Source organism: Macaca nemestrina, chromosome 2 (assembly GCF_043159975.1).
Source record: "Macaca nemestrina isolate mMacNem1 chromosome 2, mMacNem.hap1, whole genome shotgun sequence".
NCBI classification, from domain to species: domain Eukaryota; kingdom Metazoa; phylum Chordata; class Mammalia; order Primates; family Cercopithecidae; genus Macaca; species Macaca nemestrina.
This window is the reverse complement of record NC_092126.1, coordinates 4,805,975-4,833,318: the sequence shown is the minus strand read 5'-3', so window position 1 is coordinate 4,833,318 and position 27,344 is coordinate 4,805,975. Positions and strand designations below refer to the sequence as shown.

Genomic DNA, 27,344 nt, shown 5'->3' with positions numbered 1-27,344 from the left:
ACATCTAACACTGATTAAGTTTGCTATCTTACATGAGCATGGTTCATAGTGCCCCAAAGCACTTAGCGTAGTAATATCAAATATCACTGACCACAGACTGCCATAACAGATATAATCACAATGAAAAAGTCTGAAGCATTTCCAGAGTTACCAACACATGACACAGAGATACGAAGACAGCACATGCTTTTAGAAAAACGGCACGGATAGACTTGCTCAATGCAGGATTGTCAGAAATCTTCAGTTGGAAACAAAAAATGCAGTATCTTTGAAGCACAATCAAGCAAGGGGCAATAAAACAAAAGTGCTTGTATATGTATCATAAGTATATCTACACACGTACTTGACTCTATTGAGGAAATCTGAACATTGCCTGTATAACTATTTTCAAATTATGAGGTTTTAAAAGATGTGATAAAGGAATTAAAAAGACTCTTTATATTTTAGAGCTATATGCTGAAATATTTTCAAATAAAATATAGTATCTGGGATAGTTCCAAAATAATGTAGGGTGGAGAGTTAATAGAACAGATGAAAAAGAGATTCAATAGGTTGATAATTATTTAATCTGTGTGACAGGTACATGAGGTTTTATTATAGTATTCTCTCTACTGTTATATATGTTCAAAGTGTTTTATCATAAAAAGTATGGACAAAAAAAATGACCAATTATATTTTTAAAAGGTAAAAATTCACTTCCAGCCAAAAGAGAATAAAAAGGACAAGAATTATCTTCCCACTGGAAACAACTGTATAAAAGATATGGAAAAATGGGTTTTAGACACTGAACATCAAACAATGAAAGAGATGGGAAACAAATAAAGGTGTTCTACATTTGCCACGCTTACTGTCTTTAAAGAGTTTCCAAGTCACTAGGCAGAGAAGGAAAACCAGACCAAGTCCAGATGACTACTGAGTTCAGAACACAAAGATGAGCATCAATAGAGATCTTGGCAGCTTGAGTTCATAGCTGGGGAGGTAACTGTTCAGGGGAGAGCCAAAAAGATCTGCAGAGGGTCTCTCCTTAATGTGAAGCAAACTACTGATCAGCACATTTACATGATGGAACTACTAGCAAATGAACAACTGAACATTTACATTTTAAAATATCATTTACAATAGCATCAAAAATATGAATTACTTAAAAATAAATCTGAGAAAAAGTGTGTAAGACCCATACACTGAAAACTGCAAAACACTGCCAAAGAAATCAAAGACCTAAACAAACGAAGCAGTGTTACATTCATAGAGCAAAAGATTGAAACATGTTACTATGTCAATTTTCCATAAATGTATCTATAGGTTCAGCACAATCCCAATAAAAATCCCAGCATTTTTTATGCCTACATCAAAAAGTCTGATAGAGCACAAATAGACAATCTAAGGTCACACCTCAAGGAACTAGAGAAACAAGAATAAACCAAACCCAAACCCAGCAGAAGAAAATAAATAACCAAGATCAGAGCAGAACTAAATGAAACTGAAACAAAACAAAACAAAAAAAGCCCACAAAAGATAAATAAAACAAAAAGCTGGTTCTTTGAAAAGATAAATAAAATTGATGGACCATTAGTGAGATTAACCAAGAAAAGAAGAGAGAAGATCCAAATAAGCTCAATAAGAAACAAAATGGGAGATATTACAGCTGATACCACAGAAACACAAAAGATCATTCAAGGATGCTATGAGCACCTTTATGCGAATAAACTAGAAAATCTAGAGGAGACGGATAAATTCCTGGAATTATACAACCCTCCTAGGTTAAACCAGGAAAAAATATAAACTGTGAACAGACCTATAAAAAGCAGCAAGATTAAAGTGGTAATTAAAAAGTTACCAAGAAAAAAAAAGTCCAGGACCAGACAGATTCACAGATGAATTCTATCAGACAGTCAAAGAAAAATTGGTATCAAACTTGTTGACACTATTCCACAGGAGAGAGAAAGAGGAAATCCTCCCTAAATCATTTTTTGAAGCCAGTATCACCCTAATACCAAAACCAGGGAAGAACATAATGAAAAAAGAAAACTACAGACCAATGTCCCTGATGAACATAGATGCAAAACTGCTCAAGAAAATACTAACTAACTGAATCCAGCAGCATACCAAAAAGATAATCCACCATGATCAAGTGGGTTTCATACCAAGAATGCAGGGATGATTTAACATCCACAGGTCAATGAATGTGATGCACCACATACAGAAAATTTAAAACAAAATCACATGATCATCTCAACAGTCGCAGAAAAAGCATTTAACAAAATCCAGCATCCCTTTATTATTAAAACCCACAGCAAAATTGGCATAGAAGGGACATGCCTTAAGGTAATAAAAGCCATCTATGACAAATCCACAGCTAACATTATACTGAATGGGGAAAAGTTGAAAGCATTTCCCCTGAGAACTGGAACAAGACAAGGATGCCCACATTCACCACTTCTATCCAACATAATATTGGAAGTTCTAGCCAGAAAAATCAGACAAGAGAAGGAAATAAAGGGCATCCAAATCAGTAAAGAGGAAGTCAACCAGTCACTGTTCACTGATGATATGATAGTATACCAAGAAAACTCTAAAGGCTCATCCAAAAAGCTCCTAGAACTGGTTAATGAATTCAGCAAAGTTTCAGGAAACAAAATTAATGTATACAAATCGGTAGTTCTGCTATACATCAACAGTGACCAAGCTAAGAATCAAGTAAAGAATGTAACTCCTTTTATAATAGCTGCAAAATACGATAAAATACTTAGAAATATGCCTAAACAAAGAGGTGAAAGATCTCTGTAAGGAAAACTACAAAACCCTGCTGAAAGAAATTATAAATGATACAAACAAATGGAAATATGTCCCATGCTCATGGATGGGTAGAATCAATATTGTAAAAATGACCATACTGCCAAAATCAATCTACAAATTCAATGCAATTTCCATGAAAATACCACTATCATTCTTCACAGAATTAGAAAAAATAATCCTAAAATTCATATAGAACCAAAAAAGAATCTGCATAGCCAAAGCAAGATGAAACAAAAAGAACAAACCTGGAGGCATCACACTACCCAACTTCAAATTATAGTGTAAGGCCACAGTCACCAAAACAGCATGGTACTAGTATAAAAATGGGGATATAGACCAATGAAACACAATAGAGAACTTAGAAATAAAGCCAAACACTTACAGCCAACTGATCTTTGACAAAGTGAACAAAAACAACAAGTGGGAAAAGGTCACCCTAGTCAACAAATGGTGCTGGGATAATTGGCAAGCCACATGTAGAGAATGAAACTGAATCCTCTTCTCTCACCTTATACAAAAACCAACTCAAGACGGATCAAAGGCTTAAATCTAAGACTTGAAACCATAAAAATCCTAGAAGATAACATTGGAAAAACTCTTCTAGACATTGGCTTAGCCAAAGGCTTCATAACAAGAACCCAAAAGCAAACACACACACACACACACAAAGATAAATACATGGTACTTAATTACTTAATTAAACTGAAAAGCTTCTGCACAGCAAAAGAAATAACCAGCAGAATAAACAGAACATCCACATAGTGGGAGAAAATCTTTGCAATCTATACTTCTGTTGAAGGACTAATACCCAGAATCTACAAGGAACTCAAATCAGCAAGAAAAAAACAAACAATGCCATCAAAAATTGGGCTAAGAACATGAATAGACAATTCTTGAAAGAAGATATAAAGATGACCAAGAAACATATGAAAAAGTGCTCAACATCAGTAATGATCAGGGAAATGCAAATCAAAACCACAATGCGATATCACCTTACTCCTGCAAGAATGGCCATAATCAAAAAATCAAAAATTAACAGATGTTCACAAGGATGTGGTGAAAAGGGAACACTCTTACACTGTTGGTGGCAATGTAAACTGGTAAAACCACTATGGAAAACAGTACGGAGATTCCTTCAAGAACTAAAAGTAGATCTACCCTTTGATCCAGCAATTCCACTCCTATCTACCCAGAGGAAAAGAAGTCATTATATGAAAAAGATACTTGCATGTGCATGTCTAAAGCAGCACAATTTGTAACTGCAAAAATATGGAACAAGCCCAAATGCCCATCAATCTATGAGTGGATAAAGAAAATGTGGCATGTATATAACATGGAATAGCATACAGACATAAAAAATGAAATAATGGCATTTGCAGCAACCTGAATGAAATTGGAGACTGTTATTCTAAGTGAGGTAACTCAGAAATTGAAAACTAAACATCATATGTTCTCACGCATAAGTGGGAGCTAAGCTATGAGGATGCAAAGGCATAAGAATGACACAATGCACTTTGGGGGTTCAAGGCAAAGAGTGGGAGGGGAATGAAGGATAAGAGTACACACTGGGTACAGTGTACACTGCTTAGGTGATGGGTGCACCATAATCTCAGAAATCACCACTAAAGAACTTATTCATATACCAAAATAAATAAAAATAAATAAATAAATAAATTTTAACCAGGAAAACATTATACTCCCCTTAAAAATATTTTATTTCCTTTAATTGGTTGGTTACATCACTAGAGTATATTTTGAACTTTATATTCTACATATGTATATACTATAAACAAGCCTGAAATAGATACCAAAAAGAGTTACTAACACAAAAATACATACATATTTCCACAATTTAGAATATACTTACCAGTTTCAGTAATTGCATAACCTGTATCACTGCACTTAAGGCTAAACACTGGTAACCCAGCCAGATACACAGCATTTTTGTGTTTTTCAGAATGTATTACAAATTATTATTTTTTTAAAAAAGAGCTACATTTTAAGTGTGTGCAGATGTGAATTTTGGCTTACAGAACTGTTTTTAATATTCATCTATGGTATTTTCTTGGCAAAGAAAATCAACATTTGTTCCCACTGCATGACTTTAATAGACAGATCAGTAGACATCCTAGGAATACTCTAAGGAAGCAACCCTAGGTTATGGAAAATATCTCATCAAACATTGACATCTTTGAATTTTATTTGTGACAATTGTTTATGTTATTGTACATTTCATATTAGTACTTAATAGGAATTCTAACAGATTTTTAAATGAGCTTCTAAAGATTTACAAACTGAAGTCTGTATTTCTATAAATTATTGTAATTCTAAAGAAATCCCAGCATTTTTTAAAGAAATTGACAGGTTGAGTTCAAAAGTCATATGGAAACCCGAAGGGCTCAATAGTGTCAAAATAACTCTAAAAAAGAAGAGCAAGGCTGTAGGACTAACATTACCCTATTTCAAGACTTATTAACTTATTAAGACCTATTAAAGCAACATTGTATGGTATTGATATAAAAACACAAATACAAAAAAAGCAAAAAAATAAAATTGGGTAGGAAATCCAGAAACACATCCACCCACATGTGAACAATTGATTTTTGACAAAATGTGAAAAGTCAATTCAGTGGAGAAAAGATAATCTTTTCAACAAATGGTATTAGAACATTTGGATATCTGTTTGCAAAAAATGACCCTTAATCCAAAAAAAACAAAAGCCAAAATCAAAATGTAATATAGAACTACATGTAAAACCTAAAACTCTGAAAGACAATACAGAAAATCATGGTGACTTTGACAAAATATCTTAAAAATTACATCAAAAGCATGATCCACAGAAGAAAACATTGATAAACTAGACTTTAACAAAAATAAAAATGTCTGCTCTTGGAAAAACACTGTAAAGAGAATGGGAAGGTAAGTCATAGACTGAGAGAAAATATTTGCAAATCATTTATCTGATAAAGGACTTATATCCGTAATGTGGAATAAACTCAATTTTAATAATAAAAATAATCTAATAAGCAACAAACTTGAACAAATACTTCACCAAAAAAGATATATGATCAGCAAATAAGAATTTGAAAAGATATTCAATGCCATTAGTCATTAGGGAAATGCAAATTAAAACAAGGATGAAATACTACCACACACTAAAGTGGCCAAAATTAAAACGACTGGCCATACCAAATGCTGTCAAGAATGTGGAGCACTTAGAACTCTCACGCTGCTGGTGTAAAACGGTGCCACCACTTTGGACACAATATTGGCAGTTTCTTAAAATGTTAAATATCTATCTAGTACATGACCCAGCTGTTCCATAGCTAGGTATTTTCTCATAAGAAATGAAAGAGCATGTCTATACATGGCTTGTACCTAAATGATCATAACACCATTACTGGGAATCGCCAAAGACTGGAACCCAAATATGCATTGACAGGTGAGTGGATGAACGAACTAGTGTATCTGCACAATGAGATAGCCTCAGAAATAAAAGGAATGAATGATTGATGCACTTAATAAAATGGATAAATCCCAAAATAACTATGAACTTTGATCTCCCCCTAAATTAACCAAAAATGTATTATAAAAGACCCCAAAGAATACATACTGTAAAATGACATTTATGTATTAATATTGAGCCTGGAAATGAATCTACCGTGACAGAAAGCTGATAAATGATTGCCTGAGGGATGGGGGAGGGGGGAGGAAGCGGGAGAGAAAACAACTAGAAGCAGGAACAGGGTAACTTTTGGGAGTGATGAACCGTCATTATCTTGAGGATTATGACAGCTTCATGGGAATATACACATGCCAAACATATCAAATACTACACTATAAATATGTTAAGTTTACCAATGTCAGTTCTACCGCAATAGTAGTTCTTAAGGTAAAAAAAAAAAAAAAAAAAAAAAAATCTTAAGTTCCTCATCCCTTTGAACAAATGCCTAAGGAAAAATGAATATGAAGATGAGAATACCAGGAGCAATGAGAAACACAAATTTAAATTCTTTTCTGATTCCATGTGAATAGCACATAGATCTAAAATAATGGAACTTACCTTTTCTCCCACACACAGAGGCTGTAATGCTATTATGTGACTCGACTAGATGGTGGAGTTTTACAGATTGCTGAAAAAGAAGGGAAAATGGAGAAGTGTTATCTATTTGAGCATAGTTTCTAGGTATTAGTAAGTAAGGTGCTAGGCTTCTTTAAAGATGGAACACTGTCTTATTGCCAATTGAATGGAATGTACTGCCTACAAACAAAGGACTACGTAGCTCATTATTTAATTGAAAAAGCATCCAATTCCTAGTGATTTTCACCCAGCAGTAAGTACGTTTTCTTCAGCAGAAAGGAATTTCCAGCATGCTCTTTCCACTCAGAAGAGTTTTTGACACTGAACTCCAGCCTGGGCAACACAGCAAGACTCCATCTCAAAAAATATATAAATAAATAAATATAAAAATCAATAAATGAATAAGGAGTTTGATGGTTCCTGCTACTTCCTCATAATATTTGTTGTTGTAATAAATGAAATATATGGGATGAGAGTGAATCAGTAAGAGAAATAAAAAACACAATTATATTTGATTCCACATTACTGGGAAACTATTGTGTAAAAGACCTCCTGCTTGATTCTGGGGGTTAAAAGTCCCAATCATTTAATGTGTTCATTTTGTCATCCTGATTTTGTCATTTAAGATACTTCCTAAATTCCCTAGCTTCAAATTATTTGCAAATCTGATAAATGTGTTCTAAAAATGATTAACAGAATAAGCCATTGTCAAAAAGACAGGTGTTTGGCTTTTGAGTAACTCATTCTTTTACTCATTTGTGCATTAATCAACAAACATTTATTGAGCAAACTTTAATATTTCAGGAATAGAATGAACAAAAGAGATATGGCTCTTAACACCAAGAAATTTACAATCTACTGAGAAAAGTAGGTTTTAATCAAGTAACTACATATATAAATGTATAATGACAATCAGGAATAAGAAGAAAAAATAAAGTACTTTTGGATCTTATATAGCAAAGGTTATTAATCAGGAGAAATCTCCCCTGAAGAAGTGACATTGAACCTAAGATCTGAGTAGGAGTTATTTAGTCAAGGGGTAAGGGCAAATCATGAAGATGAAAAAAAATTGGACAATTCCAGGTGGCATATCAAACTGTTCTGAGGTTAGAAAAAAAGAGTATGTGTCAGGAAACAAAAAGATCTAGTGCATCTGGAGGGCAGAAAGCAAGGGAGATGCTGGGTGAATCAAGGCAGAAGAAAGAAGTCAAAGCAGCAGTTACACGTACACGTGCAGCAGCAGTTCGTAGAGAGGGCCCGAGGAATGTCCCACAGGGGCTGAGCAGGTATACTGTTTTCATAATAGCACTAAGACGTTAATTGCCTTTTAGAATCTTACTCTCGCACAAGTGTACAGTGGAGATGTCCAGAGGCTGAGTGGTGTTTCATATCACAATAGACTAAATGCAGAAGCAGTTACAAAAATCCAATTGTCAGAAATTAAAAAAAAGAAGTACAATTATTAAAGTATTTAAATCAACTGATATAGAAATTTTTTAAAAGACTGCCACGGTCTGAATGTGACCCAAAATTCATGTATTGAAATCCTAACCCCCGAGATGATGATATTAGGAGGAGGGGCCTTTGAAAGGTGATTAGGTCATGAATAATTTTAGTGCCCTTATAAAAGAGGCCCAGGAGAGATGCCATGTCTCTTTCACCATGTGAGGATGCAGTAAGAAGGTGCCATCTCTGAACCAAGACGAGAGACCTCACCAGACACTGAATCTGCTGGCATCTTGATCTTGAACTTTCCAGCCTCCGTAACTAAAGAAATAAATTCTGTTGCTTAGAAGCCAAAAAAAAAGAAAATCCAATTGTCGTCTATTAAACCAAACATAAAAGAGATTTGCAAAAATGTAAAATAATGCCGTTCTCCTCACTAAATTATTTTTATTTTGGAAAATACAGTTGTCTTTAAATATATATTTATATACAAATATGTTGTTATTATTTTAAAATAATAAATATTTTATGATTCTGAGTTTTAATTCTTAATTTGGTAAATACCAATAGATATAACCTACAAGATTTAAAACTCTTAGAGATCCTCAGTGATTTTTAAGAGTTTAAAGAGCTCTAGAAACTAAAAAGTTTGTGAGTCTCGAGGTAAAGCTTTAAAGTCTGCGATGAGATTTAGAAGTTTATTGTGGCCAGGCGCGGTGGCTCAAGCCTGTAATCCCAGCACTTTGGGAGGCCGAGACGGGTGTATCACGAGGTCAGGAGATCGAGACCATCCTGGCTAACATGGTGAAACCCCGTCTCTACTAAAAAATACAAAAAACTAGCCGGGCGAGGTGGCGGGCGCCTGTAGTCCCAGCTATTCGGGAGGCTGAGGCGGGAGAATGGCGTAAACCCGGGAGGCGGAGCTTGCAGTGAGCTGAGATCCGGCCACTGCACTCCAGCCTGGGCGACAGAGCGAGACTCCGTCTCAAAAAAAAAAAAAAAAAAAAAAAAAAAAAAAAAAAAAAAAGAAGTTTATTGTAAGAGCAATGGGAATATTTTGAAGCATTTTAGTGATAAAAGCTTGTAAATAATCGTATTCTGCAAGAATGATGTATGGAGGCCAGATGGGAGGTGATTGCAAGGTAGAAAACGATACTAACTCGAACCTTAATAGTGCTAGGGTGGAAAAAAGTGAATGATGCCAAGAGATATTTAGGAAGGAAAAAATCAAAGGACTTCCTGTGTAATTGAAGGGGAAGAAGAAAGTTTCAAGGTTGGCAACCAGATTTCTGGCTTGTGCAATGGAATGGTCAGTAGTGTCTGCTATCAAATCAGAAAAACCTAAGTGCAGATTTGAGGAGAAGAATCCTTGAGTTTTATGTTGAGAATGTTGAATTTAAGGTGATTTTTTGATATTAAGGTGGGGATATCAAATAGGTAGTTGAAGCTATGAGTCTGGAACTGAAAAGAGATATCTGGCTTTGAGCTACACATACAAATTTGAAAGTCATTAGCATATGCCTTTGAAGTCATTGGCATGTACGGCTATAAAAATAATGAAGAATCTTTTATGTACTTGCATGAAAAGATCCTCAAGATATATTAATAGTAATTTTTTAAATAGCAAGTTAGAAAATAATGTAATTATGCTACCACTTAGATAAGAAAAAAAGAAAATACATATACTTGTATTTGCTGCGTTTGCCTAAAAACTTTTTTGGAAGATTACACAAGAAACTAATGTAAGCAGTTGGCCAAGTGGAGTAGGAGAGACAAATGGAGCCTTTACATTATATGCATTTTCCTGTTGTTTTGACTTTGGAACACTCATTTTTTAAAAGTCAGATAGAGAAGGACGAGCTATCAAAAGAGAATGGAAAAGAGCAGCTGGAGAGGATGCAGAGTGTGCTGTCACTGAAGCCAAGGAAAAGAGTGCGTCAGAAAGAACAGAGCAGTTAACTGTGTCAAATCCAACTGAGAGGTTTAGCGAAATCTGTACTGCAGAAAAAAAAAAAATCCACTGCAGGGGGACCATAACATTAGCAAGCAAAACACCAAGAACCCAATAAAAATTGATAAAGGACACAAAGAGTTCACAGTAAAAGAAATACAAATGGCCTAAAGTGTGAAGAAATGCTCAAGTCATAATAGAAAACATGATTAGAGTTACTGAATTCTGTTTTCACTTATATTGGTAAAGATAAGAAAAACTTATCTACTGTTGTAAGGAATGTAAATTGGTATTACTTTTTTATATACGGAGAGATGAGGTCTCACTATGTTGCTCAGGCTGGTCTTGAACTCCTGGGTCTAAGCTATCCTGCCACTTCAGCCTCCCAAAATTCTGGGATTACAGGTGTGAGCCTCCATACCTGGCCAGTATTACCTTTTTTAAGAGGCATTTTGACAACATGCATTAAAATAGTGTACCTAGCTTATGACTAAGTAATTTCAATTGCAGAAATTTTCTATATATCAATACAGATATTTATAAGCATATATACTTGTTATATACATATGTATACATATGTAATATGTGTCATATGCATACATATATATAGATGTATGAAAAGATATATGTGCAAGGATGCTTTTGCAGCATTGTCTTAGTAGCAAAAGACTAGAAACAACCAAATGCATATCAATATTGGACTGTTAAAAATTATGATACATCTAGAGAAAATGTATTTGTGCAGATGCAGAAAGATATTTATATAGGATATAATAGGTAAGAAGTTCAAGTGGAGGCTGGGCACGGTGGCTTATGCCTGTAATCCCAGCACTTTGGGAGGCCGAGGCGGGTGGATCACTGGAGGTCAGGAGATCGACACCATTCAGATCATCATGGTGAAACCCCGTCTCTACTAAAAATACAAAAATTAGCTGGGCGTGGTGGCACACGGCTGTAATCCCAGCTACTTGGGAGGCTGAGGCAGGAGAATTCCTTGAACCTAGGAGGCAGAGTTTGCAGTGAGCCGAGATCGCCCCATTGCACTCCAGCCTGGGCGATGAAAGCAAAACTCCGTCTCAAAAATAAATAAATAAGTAAGTAAAATTCAAGTGCAGAACAGTGTACATAGAATATATTCATTCTGTTAAACAAATTAATGCATATGCATTTAATATTGCTGAAAGTATACAGAAAATAGGGTCCTAGTGGATGTATCTTGAAAGAGGACCTGAACACTCAGAAGTTTTCCCAACGGGAGGAAGCCTTAATTTTTATTCACACTCTTTTGTTCTGTTTGAATTTTATTTTTATCATAGCCACATATTGCCCTTTCTATTAAGGAAAAAAAAAAAGCTAATTTTAAAAGAACTTTTTAAATTTTAAAATGATCTATGGGCTTTGGGATCACAGTGGCGACCTTAACAAGATTTGTTTAAATGGAGTCATGAGGGAGGAAGGCATGTCGGCATGACTGAAAAGTAAGAGGAAGATGAGTAACTAATGATAACAGAGACAAAGACTCTAGAAGTTTTACTGTGAATGGAAAAAGAGTGATATAGTAGTAGCTGAAGGCAGAAGCATGGTCAAGAGAAGAAACTGTTTTGTTTGAGTTTTGTTTTCAAGTTAGGAGAATTTGAGAATGTTAAATGTTGATGGGAAGGCTCTTGAGGAGAAGAGAGGAGTCACTCGTGGACTGCATAAGCACCCCAAGAAGGTGGAAGAGGATGGTCTCGCAGGCACGGCCGAGGGCACTTCCTCCACTAAAATGAGAGGTCAGGGCAGGAGGGGGCTGCAGAGATGAGTCATTTGGCACTCGGAAAGTGAGGAGTTGGGCAATTTTCTGTCTTACGGCTTCCGTCTTTTTTGTGAAATAAGTGATATCTGCTGAGTTAAAGAAAGAGTGGAATATGAGAAGACGGGCACCGCAGACACCAGAAGACAGAGATGGCTTGAAACCCTCATTTCAGAGGACGGGAGAGCACCTCGATTAGAGATGAACCGAAGGCTTGCCCAGATGAGGTTGGAATTCGCAGATTTATAGTGCAACCAACCAATCTGTTCTATGTTATTTTTTTTTCCAACAGTATCTAGAAACCTGGTGTAGGCATAAAGAAAGCCAGGAGCTGGACTGCGGCCTTGACAAATGAGTACCAGCCAAACATAAATGGCAAAGGAGTGCATATTAAATAGACTCCTCCACCTTCCATCTCTCTTCCACATCTTCAAATCCCATCAGTATTCTCTACGTGCATTTTTTCACATATTCACAATTCATAAACCTTTGCATGTTGTTCTGGCTAATTAGTCTTAAGTAAATTAAAGAGAGAGGAAAAATAACTTCAAATGTCAGAGATTGGAATGGGAGGAAAGGGAAAGAACTAAATTGTTGAACACTGCTTACTGTGCTACATATTTATAAACTTGGTCTCATTTACTATGGAGTAGGAAGTGACTATTTCCTGATACTCCTTTCTAACAAATTTTTAATAAAGTCACTATTCTTCTCTTTCTGAAACCATAGAACTAATAGAGAAACTCACCTCTCTGAGATCATATACTGTCAAAGATATGGAAATTATGGACATGATTATGATGGCAAAAGCATATTCCTTATAGTCTTCACTAAACCACAAACAGACACTGAAGAGTTGAAATATATAAAATGGATTTAGAACCTGTTGGCAGACATAAAAACAGGAAAGCAAGCGAGATTTTTAGGCTTCACACTTAGCTCTTTATTTACTTGTTTTCATACTCATCTTCATGACATACATCATCCCACACAATAGTCTTATTATATTTATTCAGCAACTGACAAGTGCCAGACACTGCTCTAAGCAACTTTACTTGAATTTTCTCATTGAATTCCCACAATTACCTTATTAACCAGAAGTTACTTATCTCCATTGTAATGATAAAGAAACTGAACCTTAGATCTTGAGAAATACGTCCAAAGTCATGCGACCATGATTGCCACAGACCCAAGACTTAAACCCAGGCAATCTGACCCCAGAGCACTTACTTTTAATCACTGCCGCACTTTACAATTTACAAAGTAGTGTCTCACGTATTGACATGTTGACCATTACAATAGTTATTTAAGGAGTAGATGTTGTCATCTCCTGTTTACATTTACTGGCCTTCAGAAAGGTGAAGTATTAGTTCAGGTTTACAAAGTTAAAATACTTTCTAGTCTCTTCTTCTCTATGACATAACACCTGCCATATTTGAAGTCGTTAAGGAACTTGATTAATGGGTGAGTTGAAGACTGCATGTTCTTGTTAAGTAGAAAGCAGTAAGCTGCAAAAGAGCATCTAGAACGCTGTGCGAGAGAGTAGCTGTTAACTTCAACAGCTGGAATTCAGCTTTGGTCAAAAAACATGTTGTGCCTTAACTGAAATTCCCCCTAGTTGGTTTCCTTCTGTCTAAAACAGAAATGGCAATCCTTTCTTCTGGTTAGAGAGGCAGCACACAGAAACATTCCCCATTGGTTTGTTTTACTTTCTTTCATGCCTGACAGCTTGCTGGAAATACTTTAAAAGCACCTTAAGTTTAGTAAGCTTTTCTAAGGCAAGGAGGAGTGGAGAGGGAGCACAGGGAAGCCAGAGTACAGCTAGAGGGCTATGGTTTGACAATAATCATTGTAAAGTGAAAAAATGAGGATCCCAGTGATAGGGTCCAAAAGGGAAATTTCATCTTATACCTTGAGATCTCCAGTACTAATAAGGCTGAATAAATGGGGTTTTTTCTTCCTACATTTTTAGGCACCAAGGAACTTGTATCTGTTACCTAACAAAAGGATTAGCTTAAAAAAATTGAGTTTCACGAAGTTGAAACAAGTTAAGCAGCACAGTATTAAAAAAGAAAAGAAACATTACATTCATCCAGCCACTAAATGTTAAGTAAGTACAATGAGTTTCACACCCTGTCTTGCATATGGCAATCTGCAAAAGAACCACTTGAAGAAAAAGAGTAACCAAGAGATATGAGGATAATATGCTTGGCATACTTCCAAAATATATTCTATATTATAGTTACTTATTAACAAGTAGCACTCCTGATTATTTCAATGGAGTCAAACTTCTTTATTTTCTATCCAACACCAAGAGAAAATGCTGGAGAAATTACCTCCTTGATGAGCAGTTTCCAAATTGGTGTAACTTCAACATCGATAGTATTAGGCCCACATATTAACCTCCTATAGAAAGAAATCACATATCACTCCATCACAAATAATAAAATTAAAACTCACTCCTCACCTATTCAGAAAAAAGTCTATTCCATGTTCAATTTCTCACTCGTGGGACCAACATAAGCCTCCCTTGTTATATACCATTCCCATCCTTCTCAAAATAATGGGAGGTGAGGGTTCCCAGTTGCAAAAACGATAAATATGACCATATTGTTTCTAGAACTATATTCTTCCCAAGGTCTAAATATTTTTCTAAATGGTATTTTGGGTATTTAATATTAAATATTGTCTCATTCAAGTAGTTTCAGGATTGGCATGTTCCCAACTCTGTCTCTCCTCAATTCCAGTTTTATTACTATAAGACCATGAGACAGTTAAGAGAAAATACCTTTATTGATAAGGAAATGCTGTTTCTACTTTCCTACCCCTATTTAGTAGTTCTGGAAAACTTCAGAACGTATTTTGATGTAGGTGGAAAGTTCTGTGATCTCAAAAATAACTCTACACGCATAACTATTCGGCTTTTTGATTCAGTGTCTCTAAAACTCAGAGATGTGTTTCTTTGATTATGCAGAGGAAAGACATTTACGAGTTACGTTACTGTTGAAAACACTAACCGCTTTCTCTGTGTCTTCCACCTCGATGCTCAGATTAAATAGCTTGGTCAAATGTATGAGAGCAGTGCTTCTCAAACTTTAACATTTATATAGCTCACTTGGTAATATTGTTAAAATGAAGATTCTGATTCAACGGGATGAAAAGTGGTCTGAGATCATGCATTTCTAACAAGCTCCCAGCTGATGCAGATTCTGCTAGGCTCTACATCTCTTCAAAGTACTAGAAATGGGGAAGGGCGAAGCATGTGAATCATAGAAACTTAGAACAGCAAGGCCTTTAAAGAGTCCTTCTCCCCCTGTCTATGATTGGGAAACAAAGGTCCAGGGAGGAAAAGATATTTGTTCAAAGCCCACAGACTCTTGACATACCAGTGCCCTCCCTAAATCTCTCTTCTCTGCCTAATAATTCATTTGGAATTGTGGAGCTACACATCTTGCATGGTGTTCTACTGCTGCTCCATGGTTATTATTTAACTGCATTATCATGATCTAAGATGTATTTCTTGATTATAACCTAAACTGGCTCAACTTTATATTATAATAACCTTGAGAAACATTGTATGGAGTAGAAAGAGCACTACATCTGCAGCCAGGAGTGTGGGCCTCGAATTAGTTCTTCCGCTGCTAATTCCCATCTGTGTGACCTTGTTCCAGCCATGAAATCTTTCTGAGTCTCAGATTTCTCGTTCATTGTATGGAAATGGTGATAATGTCTGTTCTGCCTGCCCCATAAGGTTGCTCTGAAGATGACATAATATAATGTATGTGAAAGATTTAATTTAACAATTACTAAATAGAGCTGTACAATATTTTCTGATATTAATCCATTAAGATAACTATTTACTGAGCTGTCTATTTGGCTAACTGATAATAATCCTTTTGAGCTAGTATAGGCAATAACATGCATGGTACCTAATCTCTTGTTCTTCTCTTGTCAAGCCTGATCCAAATTTTTGATGTATCTTGGCAGAACTGAGCCAGTCTTCCAAAGAGCTAAAATAATAATAATGAAAAGAACATATTTAGCAATAATATTTTTGAGATAACATTTTTCTTCTTTGGCTGTACTCGCTAAAACAACTTACCCAATTTTCTGGAACTGTCCTTCTAAGTAGTTCCAAACATATCTTATTTTCTGCACTTTTATGCATCTCACCTGCAAAAGAAAAGTACTAAGAAAACCTCTAGTTTGAGGATCAGAGAATAAACAGCAACCAGTGGCTAAAGAAGCATTTGTTTAAAAAGCAAAGATAAAACTTTAACATACTTATTTAAGATTTTATCCTTTTCTAACTTATCCTTTGCTTTTCTACTATACAAATGGTACTCTTTATTAGAAGTCATCATTTAATCAACATGTATCACGGACCTACTATATAGAAAAATATATATGAATAAAACTTAGTCTCTGCATTCTACTACTTTATAAACTAAGAAGGAAAAATTTCCAAAAAAAAAAAAGACATAGAGTCCAATATGTACATGTCAAAAAAATTAAAACATAATAAAATAAAAAATACGTTTTTGAAATGCTATAGACATAAAGAGAGAGAAGATGATGGAAGGCAATATGATGGAGATGATGTATGAGTTACAGTGTTGAAGGATTAGAAGACTTTTACTCAGATGAGAAAATAGAAAGTATTTTAAAGAGATTGCTCACAAGTTAGTTTGGGGGAAGAAGGCCAGTGAGCACGCCTATTTGTAGAATGAAGAACGAAGCTAGAAAGACAAACTGAAACCGAAGTATTGATACCGGAGTTGAGAAGAAATTACTTACACAGATAATGAGGTTACAGAAGTCCTCAGTAAAGTTTTCTTTTTAATGAAAAGCAGTGCCCAGTCATTTTTCTTTCTAACATAAAAAGACCCAACTATATGCAACCTATGAAGAATCATTTAACTAGTAATAACATACATAGGATGAAAATGAAAGAATGGAAGAAGACATTCCATGAAAATGGAAACCAGAAGAGATTAGAAATAGTTATACTTATGTCAGATAAGATACACTTTAAATTAAAACTATAAAAAGAGACAAAGAAGATCATTGCATAATGACAAAGGAGTCAATTCAGTAAGGGATTAACGCTCATATGTATGCACCCAACATGGGAGCACCTAAATATGTAAAGCAAATATTAATAAAACCAAAGGGAGAAATTGACTGCAACACAATGATAGTAGAGAATTTCAACACCTCACTCACAGCAAAGAACAGATCATCCAGACAGAAAATTAACAAAGAAATATCAAATCTAAACTACAATGTAGACCAAATGGACCTAACAGACACTTACAGAACATTCCATTCAACAGTTGCAGAATATACATTCTTCTCAACTGCTCATGGAACAGTATCCAGAATAGATTATACATTAGGTCACAAACAAGTCTTAACAAATTTCAAAAACTGAAATCATATCAAGTATTTTTTTCTGACTACAATAGTATAAAAGTAGAAATCAATAAAAGCAAGAAAAACTTCAGAAACTTTGCAAATACATACAAATTAAACAACATGCTCTTGAACAACCTTTGGTCAACAAAGAAATTAAAAGAGAAATTTCAAAATTTCTTGAGACAAATGAAAATGAAAACACAGCTTATCAAAAACCTATGGGATACAGAAAAAGCTGTTCTAAGAGGAACGCATATAGCAATAAATACCTCTATACAAAAAAGAATGATCTCAAATAGACAATCTAACATTGCACCTCAGGGAAAAATGAGAACAAACTAAATCCAAAATTAATAGAAAGAAGGAAATAATAAAGATCAGAACAGAGGTAAATAAAACGAGAAAACAAAAGGTCAAAAAACCCAAAGAGCTGGATTTTTTAAAAGATAAACAAAATTAACAAACGTCTAGTCAGACTAAAGAAAAAAAGGGAAGACTCAAATAAAATCAGAAATGAAAAAAGAGACATTACAAATGATAACAAAGCAATACAAAAAACCCAGGAGATTATTATAAACAATTATATACCAACAAGTTTGATAAATCTAGAAGAAATGGAAAAATTCCTGGACACATGTAAGCTATCAAGATTGAATCATGAAAAAATAGAAAATGTGAACAGATGAATTAGCAGAGATTGAATCAGTGATAAAAAGTCTTGCATCAAAGAAAAGCTCAGTACCTGATGGCTTCACTGCTGAATTCTACTAAACATTTAAAGAACACCAATTCTACTCAAACTATTGCAAAAATTGAAGAGGGGAAAATATTTCCAAATTCATCTATGCTTCACCCTGATAACAAAACTAGAGAAGAGCAAAACAAAAAAGAAAACCATATGTCAATATTCCTGACAAACCTAGAAGCAAAAGTTGTCAACAAAATTAAAGTTAACAGCATATTTAAAAGATCATTTACCATGATCATGTGGAATTCATCCCGGCATACAAGGATGATTCAACATATACAAATGAATAAACATAAAATATCACATTAACAGAATGAAACACAAACACCATATGATCATTTGAACAAATACAGAAAAGCATCTGACAAAATTCAACATCCTTTCATGATAAAAACTCAACAAAACAGATATAGAAGGAATGCATCTTAACACAAGAAAAGCCATGCAAATCAATAGCTAATATTATACAAAACTAGAAAATATTGTAAGTTTTTCCTGTAAGATCTAGAACAAGACAAGAATGCCTGTTTTCATCACTTTTATTCAACATATTACAGGAAGTCCTAGCCAGAGCAATTAGGCAAGAGAAAGAAGTAAAAGACATCAAAATTGGAAAAGAACTTAAGTTGCCCCTTTTGGCAGATGACATGATATCATATATAGAACATCCTAAAGCCTCCACACACACAAAAAAACTAATAAACAAATTCAGTAGAGTTACAGAATACAAAATCAATGTATAAAAATCAGCAGCATTTCTATAACTAATAGCAAACTATCTGAAAAAGAAATCAAGAAACTATCCCATTGGCAACGGCTACAAAAAAATAATAAAATACGTAGGAATAAATTTAACCAAGGTCTTGAAAAATCTCTACACTAAAATCTACAAAACATTATTGCAAGAAATTGAAGAAGACAAAAATAATTGAAAAGATATTCCATTCTCATGGAATGAAAGAACTAATCTTGTTAAAAATGCCCATACTGTCAAAAGCAATATACAGATTCAATTAAATTCCTATCAAAATACCAGTGATATTCTTCACAGGAATAAGAAAAACAATCCTAAAATTGGTATGAAACCACAAAAGACCCTGGATACCCAAAGCAAACAGAGCAAAAAGAGCAAAGCTAAAGGCATCACACCATCTGACTTCAAATTTCACTACAAAGCGATAGTAACTAAAACAGCACGGTGCTGGCAGAGAAACAGACATATAGACCAATGGGACCACATAGAGAAAACAGAAATGAATTCACACACTTGCAGGCAACTAGTTTTCAACAAAGGCGCCAAGAACACACAACGAATAAAGGATGGTCTCCTTAATAAATAATGCTGAGATAGGCCAGGCATGGTGGCTCATGCCTGTAATCCCAGCACTTTGGGAGGCTGAGACAGGTGGATCACTTGAGGTCAGGAATTTGAGACCAACCTGGCCAACATGGCAAAACCCCATCTCTACTAAAAGTACAAAAGTTAGCTGGGCATGGTGGTGGGTGCCTGTAATCCCAGCTACTCAGGAGGCTGAGGCAGGAGAATCGCTTGGACCTGGGAGGCTGAGGTTGCAGTGAGCCGAGACCCTGCCACTGTACTCCAGCCTGGGAGACAGGGCAAGACTCTGTCTCTCTCTCTGTCTCTCTCTGTCTCTCTCTCTCTCTCTCTCTCTCTCTCTCTCTATATATATATATATATATATATAAATCAAACTGAGAAACCTGGCAATCCACATGCAGAAGAATGAAGCTAGACCCCTATATCTTACCATACACAAAACTCAACTTGAAATAGATTAAAGACTTAAATGTAAGATGGGAAATGATAAAACTACTAAAAGAAAAATATAAGGTCTGACATGGCATTGATCTGGGCAATGATTTTTTGGATAAGACTCCAAAAGTGCAAGCTACCCCAAAACAAAAATAGACAATTGAAATTACATCAAGCAAAAAGCTTCTATACAGCAAAGGAAATAACTAACCAAGTGAAAAGACAACCTACAGAATGGAAGAAAATATTTGCAAACTGTATATCTGACAAGGGGTTAATATCCAGAATATATAAGGAACTCAAAAAACTCAGTAGCAACAAAACAACTATTTGATAGAAAATGGGCAAAAGACCGAAACAGACATTTTTCAAAAGAAGACATACAAATGGCTCACAGATAAATGAAAACATGCTTAATATCACTGGTCATCAGGGAAATGAACGTGAAAACCACAGTGAGCTATCACCTCACTCCAGTTAAAATGCTATTATCAAAAAGACAAAAAAAAAAAATGACAAATGCTAGCGAGGATATAAAGAGAAGAAACTCTTGTACACTGTTAGTGGGAATATAAATTAGTACAGTCATTATGAAAAACAGTATACAGGCTTCTTATAAAATTAAAAATAAACCATCATATGATCCCTTAATCCCAATAGTAGGTATATATCTAAAGGAAAAGAAATCAGTATGTCAGACAAATATCTGCACTCTCATGTTTATTGCAGTAATATTCACAATAGCCAAGATATGGAATTAACCTAAGGGTCTATCAATGGATGAATGGATAAAGAAACTGTACATATACATTTTCTTTGTGGAATGTTATTTGGCCTTAAAAAGAAGGAGATTCTGTCAGTTTTAACAACATGGATGAACCCTGAAGAGATGTTAAATGAAATAAGCAAGACACATAAGGCAAATACTGCAGGATCTGACTCATTTGTGAAATCTAAAACAGCTGATGTCGTACAAGTAGAGAGCAGAATATTGGGTATCAGAGGCTGGGGGGAACAGCATAGACAATGGGATGGAGGAAGGTTGGTCAACAGTACAAAGTTACAGTTAGAGAGAAGGAATAAATTTTGTTGTTCTTTTGCAGAGCAGGGTGACTATGTTTAGTAATATTGTACTGTACTGGGTCCCACCCTCAAGGATTCTGTTTTGTCTGCAGTGCATTCTGGGCATAAATATTTTTAATTTTCCTCAGGTAATTTAATGTTCAGCCAAAGTTGAGGAACAGTATCTAGAGCTTCCTTTTGTAGCTACTCTGCTAAATCGCTATTTGAGAACTTCAACTAAATTTTTCTGCCCTTCAGATTCCCCATGAATACATTTAGGCAATTGGACAGATTATGTCTATGTTCTACCTCAGCTTCTCTCTAGATATTCTATGCTCAAGAATGTTATCATCATTATAACCATTAGATACATTTTAAAACTGGAAAGACCATATAGCTGGCACAAAATAAGTGCTCAATACATTTTTTATTAAATAAATGAGTGAAAGCTTTGCAAAACCACATCAACCAGAAATGCAGTTTAAATCCCTTAGCTCCAAGGTCTAGGTTACCAAAAATGAATGTTAACTCTATGCCATAGGTGTATGTGCATGTACACATGTGCACGTGCACGCACGCGTGCACACACACACACATACACACACAGAGAGGCATTCAAACTTACCAAATAGCATGTAAAATGCTGTATTTTTTTTTATTTTACAGAATGGATTTATTTCAGCAAGGTTGGTTGCAACATACTGCATTTAAAAAGTATATCTTATTTCCAATTTATAGTGAATTGCCAGTAGGAATGACACACAATCTCTAATTTGCAGATTTCACAATCTGCAAAGGAAATACTTGTAAATGACAGGCTCTAGGGTGTGTTAGCCATCATGACACATGTTGGAATCTCAAGCGTCTTGCCTCACAATTTGCTTTTCTCTTCAGTATTCTTTGCAATTTTGCAAATACAGCAGGATTGTAATCACAGCTACTATTTTGGGGGCATGTTAGGACTTTTCACATGTTATGTTTAGTCTTTTCCATCATCCTGTGCTAGGGCAGATATTATTTTCCTCTTCACTTTGCACCTGAAGTTCATTTTGCTTAAGTAACTTGCCAGAAATTCGAACTCTAGCCCATCTGGCTCCAAAGTTCAGTCTCTCAAAGGATATCATATTCAAGCTAGTCCCAAAGGAAAATCTGAAAATCCATTGACTTCAGGATTAAAGCTGTATAAAGTGATGGCTGCCTACTTATTAATTACATAAATGCAAAAATCTGTGTTAGAAAAATTTTAAAGGACAAATTGTGGTTCCAATGTGAGGCCCCTGATCAGTTTGAGAACCTCTTATCAAGAGGCAGAAACCACACACTGAGGTTGAAAAATGTATAAAACATAATAGACATGAAACATCTGTAGATGAAGGCAGCAATAATGAGAAATAAAGAGGCTACTGGTAAGTTTTACCTCAGGCCAGAGGATAGAAAATTCCATTATCTTCCGACAGTTTCTTAAGCCATTCCTCACAGAATGAGAAGAATGGCTCCATCCTAGACCTTTTGAGCACATTTGCGATTCCCCCAGGAGAAACCGTCGCTGCCGGGAGTTTATCTGCTTCCCTATCACTCTCAGAGTCTCTGGAAGCTGGTAAGAGGATGTTAAGCACAATATTTGCAAGAGATGAGGTTGATTTGCCCATTTCCTGGAAATTCAGACCAGGAAACAGCAATTAGGAAACCAAATCTCTGCTGCGGGGTGAATTTCATCTTTCTGCTCAGGCATCAGGAAGATTTCCTCTCCCCGGGCTTTCTGCTTGTGATTTCTTGTTAGAACATGTTATAAGAGCAACTTGTTTAACAGGTTAAGCACTGGGTGTTAGCTTTGCCTGCAACTCTGCCAGATGGTCCTTAGCTTCTCCTCTTAGCCTATGTTTCCAAACCTGACATAGTTCTTTGCTGTAATCTTCAGACTTCCTTTAAACCAGTGATCTCCAACCTTTTTGGCACCAGGGACCGGTTTTGTGGAAGACAACTTTTTCGCGAATGTTGGGGATGGGGTGATGGTTTCAGATCATCTGGCAATCGTTAGATTCTCATAAGGAGCACTGTAACCTAAATCCCTCACATGAGCAGTTCACAATATTAAGGATTTCACTCCTATGAGAATCTCATGCTGCTGCTGACCTGACAGGAGGCAGAACTCAGGCGGTAATGCTTGCTAGCTTGCCGGCAGCTCACCTCCTGCTGTGCGGCCTGGTTCCTAACAGTCCATGGACAGGGCACCGATCGGTGGCCTGGGAGTTGGGGACCCCTCCTTTAAATGCCCCTAAATGTTACCCTCTTGATAATGCTGTTATTGTCATCAAGGCTGAGCCCGTGACAGCTCCTCTGACTTTAATGAAAGTTTTGTTACTAGCATAGTTCATTGAAGTTCACAAACGACCTTAATACCCATCGTCTCATTGTATGTTCATAACAGCCCTGAGAAAGGCAAAGAGAGGGTATTACTTTTATTTTATAAATAAGAAACTCAAGACCAGAGAGGCAGTAACTAACCAAACTGCCTATGCCATAGCTGGTAAATGAAGGCAGTACACCTATCACAACTTTCCATTTCAAGACCCCTGCCCCTCCTGCAATTCTGTGTGTTGACTTGGCCATTTCTTCATTGATCTGTTCACTTATTTATTTGATGCTACTAAAGATGCTAGAATTTCAGAGCAATGAAACTATGAGAACATAGGCTATCTGGGAAGCTTACTTCTCCAGGTGAATGGACATCTAACAGATTAGGGCAACTATTATTTGGAGGTACCTGACCTCCTTTGTTTTTGTTTATTTGGGCAGTTAAGACAATTGGGCAGGTGGAGCACCGTAGCTCACCCCTGTAATCCCAGCACTTTGGGAGGCTGAGGTTGGTTGATCACCTGAGGTCCGGAGTTCAAGACCAGCCTGGTCAACATGGTGAAACTCCGTCTCTACTAAAAACACAAAAATTAGCTGGGTATGGTGGCAGGTGTCTGTAATCCCAGCTACTTGGGAGGCTGAGGCAGGAGAATTGCTTGAACCCGGGAGGCAGAGGTTGCCATGAGCCACGACAGCGCCATTGCACTCCAGCCTGGGCAACAAGAATGAAACTCCATTTCAAAAAAAAAGACAACTGGGTGATAACAATTGACAATAGGAAAATTGCTCATAATTTACTTTTATTATTTTAAATAACTGACCTTGAGCTCATAAAACTAAACAGCTGACTACCCATACATAAATGTAAGAGAAAACATTCTGTCTTACAAAATGTTTTTAATATGAATGTTAACTAGTCATAATCCAAGCAGAACTAATTTAATAGGGTGAAGACGGAGCAACCCAAATACATTTGAATGACAAGAATTCAAATAAGGTCATATTTGCAGGCATAAGCAAACCTCCTGGGATATCCCTGGGTGATTACCTTTAATATAAGGTTAACCCGGTTACATAGATTGTAATATAGGGCACAATACTATTAAAAGCTAATATGTAAGAACTGGGCTGGGCAGTACACGCCTGTAATCCCAGCTATTAGGGAGGCTGAGGCAGGAGGATCACTTGAGCCCAGGAGTTTGAGGCTGCAGTGTATTATAATCATGTGCCTGTGAATAGCCACTGCAACATAGTGAGATCCTACCTCTAAGAAAGGAAAAGAAAACAGAACAAGTATGTATTGAGCATCTGCTATATACCTGGAACTACTTTAATCTTTGTATTTCTAAATTTATTGAATTTTATCAATTAATATTAGAAATAGACATTATTATCATCATCTTGTAGATGAGAAAACTGGCTCAGCAGAGTTAAGATCAATGGTTGCACTATTTAGAAGGATGAAGCTGAGATTTGAACTGTCTGGCTCCAAAGTTCACGTTTTAAATATACACTATCAAATGAGGATTGGCACCATGGAGGAGCTGCATTTAACTTTACACTTGAGGGGAAAAGGGTGAAATCTCTCCGGCATCAGCAGTAGCCATCCGTTGACTTACCTTTAGGTCTGGCTTTCTTATGGCTCTGTTTATGATATACTCCTCATCTGTAATGACAGGGTGGTCAGGAGTGAGACCAAATGCGCTGTTTAATGCTGACAGGTAGATCCATATTACCTTTTTCCAAGAGTAAATTTGGAATTCATCCTGAGGAGATAGACATCAAAAGCCCCATGAAGTTAAGAGAGGTCAGCAGGCTAAAATTCAACCTGAAAAACATCCTTTTAATATAATTCTGTAAGTGTTTGGAGTTCGTGAACGTTCCAGACAGAATGGTTTGTCTCTGAAAGATGATGGATATAGAACCTTGAGGGAAAATGACCTGTCATCATTGATTGAGGAATCTGGATATGAAGATGAGGCACTGACACGTAACAAAGCTTGAGGGTCCGGAGGCTCATTCGCAGGTAAGAACTAGTTCACTGCATCACCTTTCAGCCCATGGCCTGATGACTATCCCCATCTTTCGAGGCTTAACTCAAATTCCACCCCCTACAGAACAGCCTCATTAACACCCTTCCACCAGGGGGAAAAAAAACAAAACCTGTCACTTTGTTAACTTCAAACACATGTTAAGTGTCCCTCTCTTGTGGTCTTAATCACTTTTTGCCTGTATTCTCTTAGTTCTTCTAGACTACCTGGAATGTAGGGACCATGTTCTATTGTTCCTTATCCCCATTCATGTGGAGCACTGAGACCTGCTCAGTAAGAGTCCGAAGAATGGATGAAAAAGACTGAATCTATGTACTGAACCTGCCCAAGGTAATTGTCAAGATGTTAGCACAGGTGGGGTTGAAGAAGGCACCTTATTGCATGACCCTAATTAAAACTGCTTCCCTTTGCAGTTCACTGATTACTTCATCACAGAGTAAAATTAGAGGGAGAAGCACAGGATTGAGAAACAGATACCACAATGGTCCCTTAGAGACTGATCTGACAGTGGTTATTATCTGAACGGGTAAATACTAGACATAAAACCCACTCAGATGACTGATAAACCTCAGGATTTAAGAAGTATAAAAGAAAAAGTCAAACGTGGGAACAATGTGATGCTTGGGAAATGTAGGTCAGAGCTGGGAATTGTGTCCACCACCACACCCACTTTTGCTATGAAGAGTGCCCTAGCTGACTCTGCAAAAGGCAGGGAGGGGAAGATACAATCATTGTAGCTAATCTCTTATATTGGTCCTCCTAAGAGGAGACCATTTGGATGCCTTTGCTCCTGCTGCCTCCTTGCCTGTAGTACATATTCTTCTCTCTTCTCCTTAAGTCTTTACATGGCTGGAGTCTACCATCCTTCAGGGTCCAGGTCAGAGTTCATGTCCTGAGAACCTCCCTAATTTCTCTGGGTGATCTCTCCTCTAAGTCATCAGTGTTCTCGAGATTCCCAACACATTTTACCCTTTGCCTATCCACCTTACCACTTCTCTTGGACTGTGGGTGAGAATTGTGTGTGACACATGTCTGTACTTCAGCCAGGCTTTGCACAGATTCTGTGTGCATGTGTGTGTGTGTGTGTGTGTGTGAAAAAGGGAGAGAGAGAGACAGAGAGAGAGAGAGAGAGAGATGAAGAAGGGAAGGAAGCCAACAAAACCTTAATAGAAATTGGAATGTTAATTAATCAATTTTAAAAGCCAGTGAAATTGGCTGTTATCCTATGGATTTAAAAAAAAAAAAAGGTGACTAAGTCAATTCAAATTAAATTGTATGGAGTTAAGAATGATGAGCCTAAGAATGGTGGAAGGGAGCTAAATTTTCAATGACTAAGCCAGTGATCTGACAGACATGGTCTAGGTATGGTAGAGTAGGCAACCAACTCTCTTGAACAAACCTTGACACAGTTCAGCATTATATAGCTTTGCTTTTGATTTCATCAAAGCAGTTTTTAAATAAGAACTTCCCATTTCTAATAATAGTTAATATTTATTTCACACTTACTGTGTTCTAAGCACATAATGCCACATACGTATTATTTCATTTAATGTCAAAACCCCTATGGAATTGTTGCAGTTAATTATTCTCCCATTTAGTTGGCATGGAAAGAAAGACATACTTGGTAACTATTAGAGCAGGGACTTAACAGTCACATCCCCACTCTTGCTTGCCTCCTCGAGTCCCCTCCAACCTTCCACTTTATTCTACAGTTTTGCTAAAAAATATAATTTGATTGGACTGCCATTTTTATGTCGAGCCTGAACTGGGACGTCTAAAGAACATAGTTTCAATGACAAATTTGGTAAGAAAATGTATAATTTGTAGGTAAACAGGAACACAAATCATAAAAGAGCCATCAAGATCAGAG

General features: G+C 36.3%; 1 protein-coding gene across 5 annotated transcripts in view; it reads right to left on the bottom strand.

The window, feature by feature from the left end:
- Positions 1–27,344, bottom strand: part of LOC105470832 (ATPase 13A4) — a 169,874-nt gene that overhangs the window by 84,135 nt on the left and 58,395 nt on the right. For 3 of the 5 annotated variants that reach the window (XM_071090649.1, XM_071090645.1, XM_071090646.1), the window contains exons 4-9: positions 25,043–25,189; positions 16,169–16,239; positions 15,996–16,076; positions 14,403–14,472; positions 12,815–12,949; positions 6,860–6,929 (exon numbers count right to left, since the gene is read on the bottom strand). In XM_071090649.1, coding sequence (XP_070946750.1) covers positions 6,860–6,929; positions 12,815–12,949; positions 14,403–14,472; positions 15,996–16,076; positions 16,169–16,239; positions 25,043–25,189 — 574 coding nt within the window. Of the gene's footprint in view, positions 1–6,859; positions 6,930–12,814; positions 12,950–14,402; positions 14,473–15,995; positions 16,077–16,168; positions 16,240–22,485; positions 22,691–25,042; positions 25,190–27,344 lie in introns of those variants that run through there. The other 2 variants (XM_071090648.1, XM_071090647.1) reach the window with 2 other exon arrangements.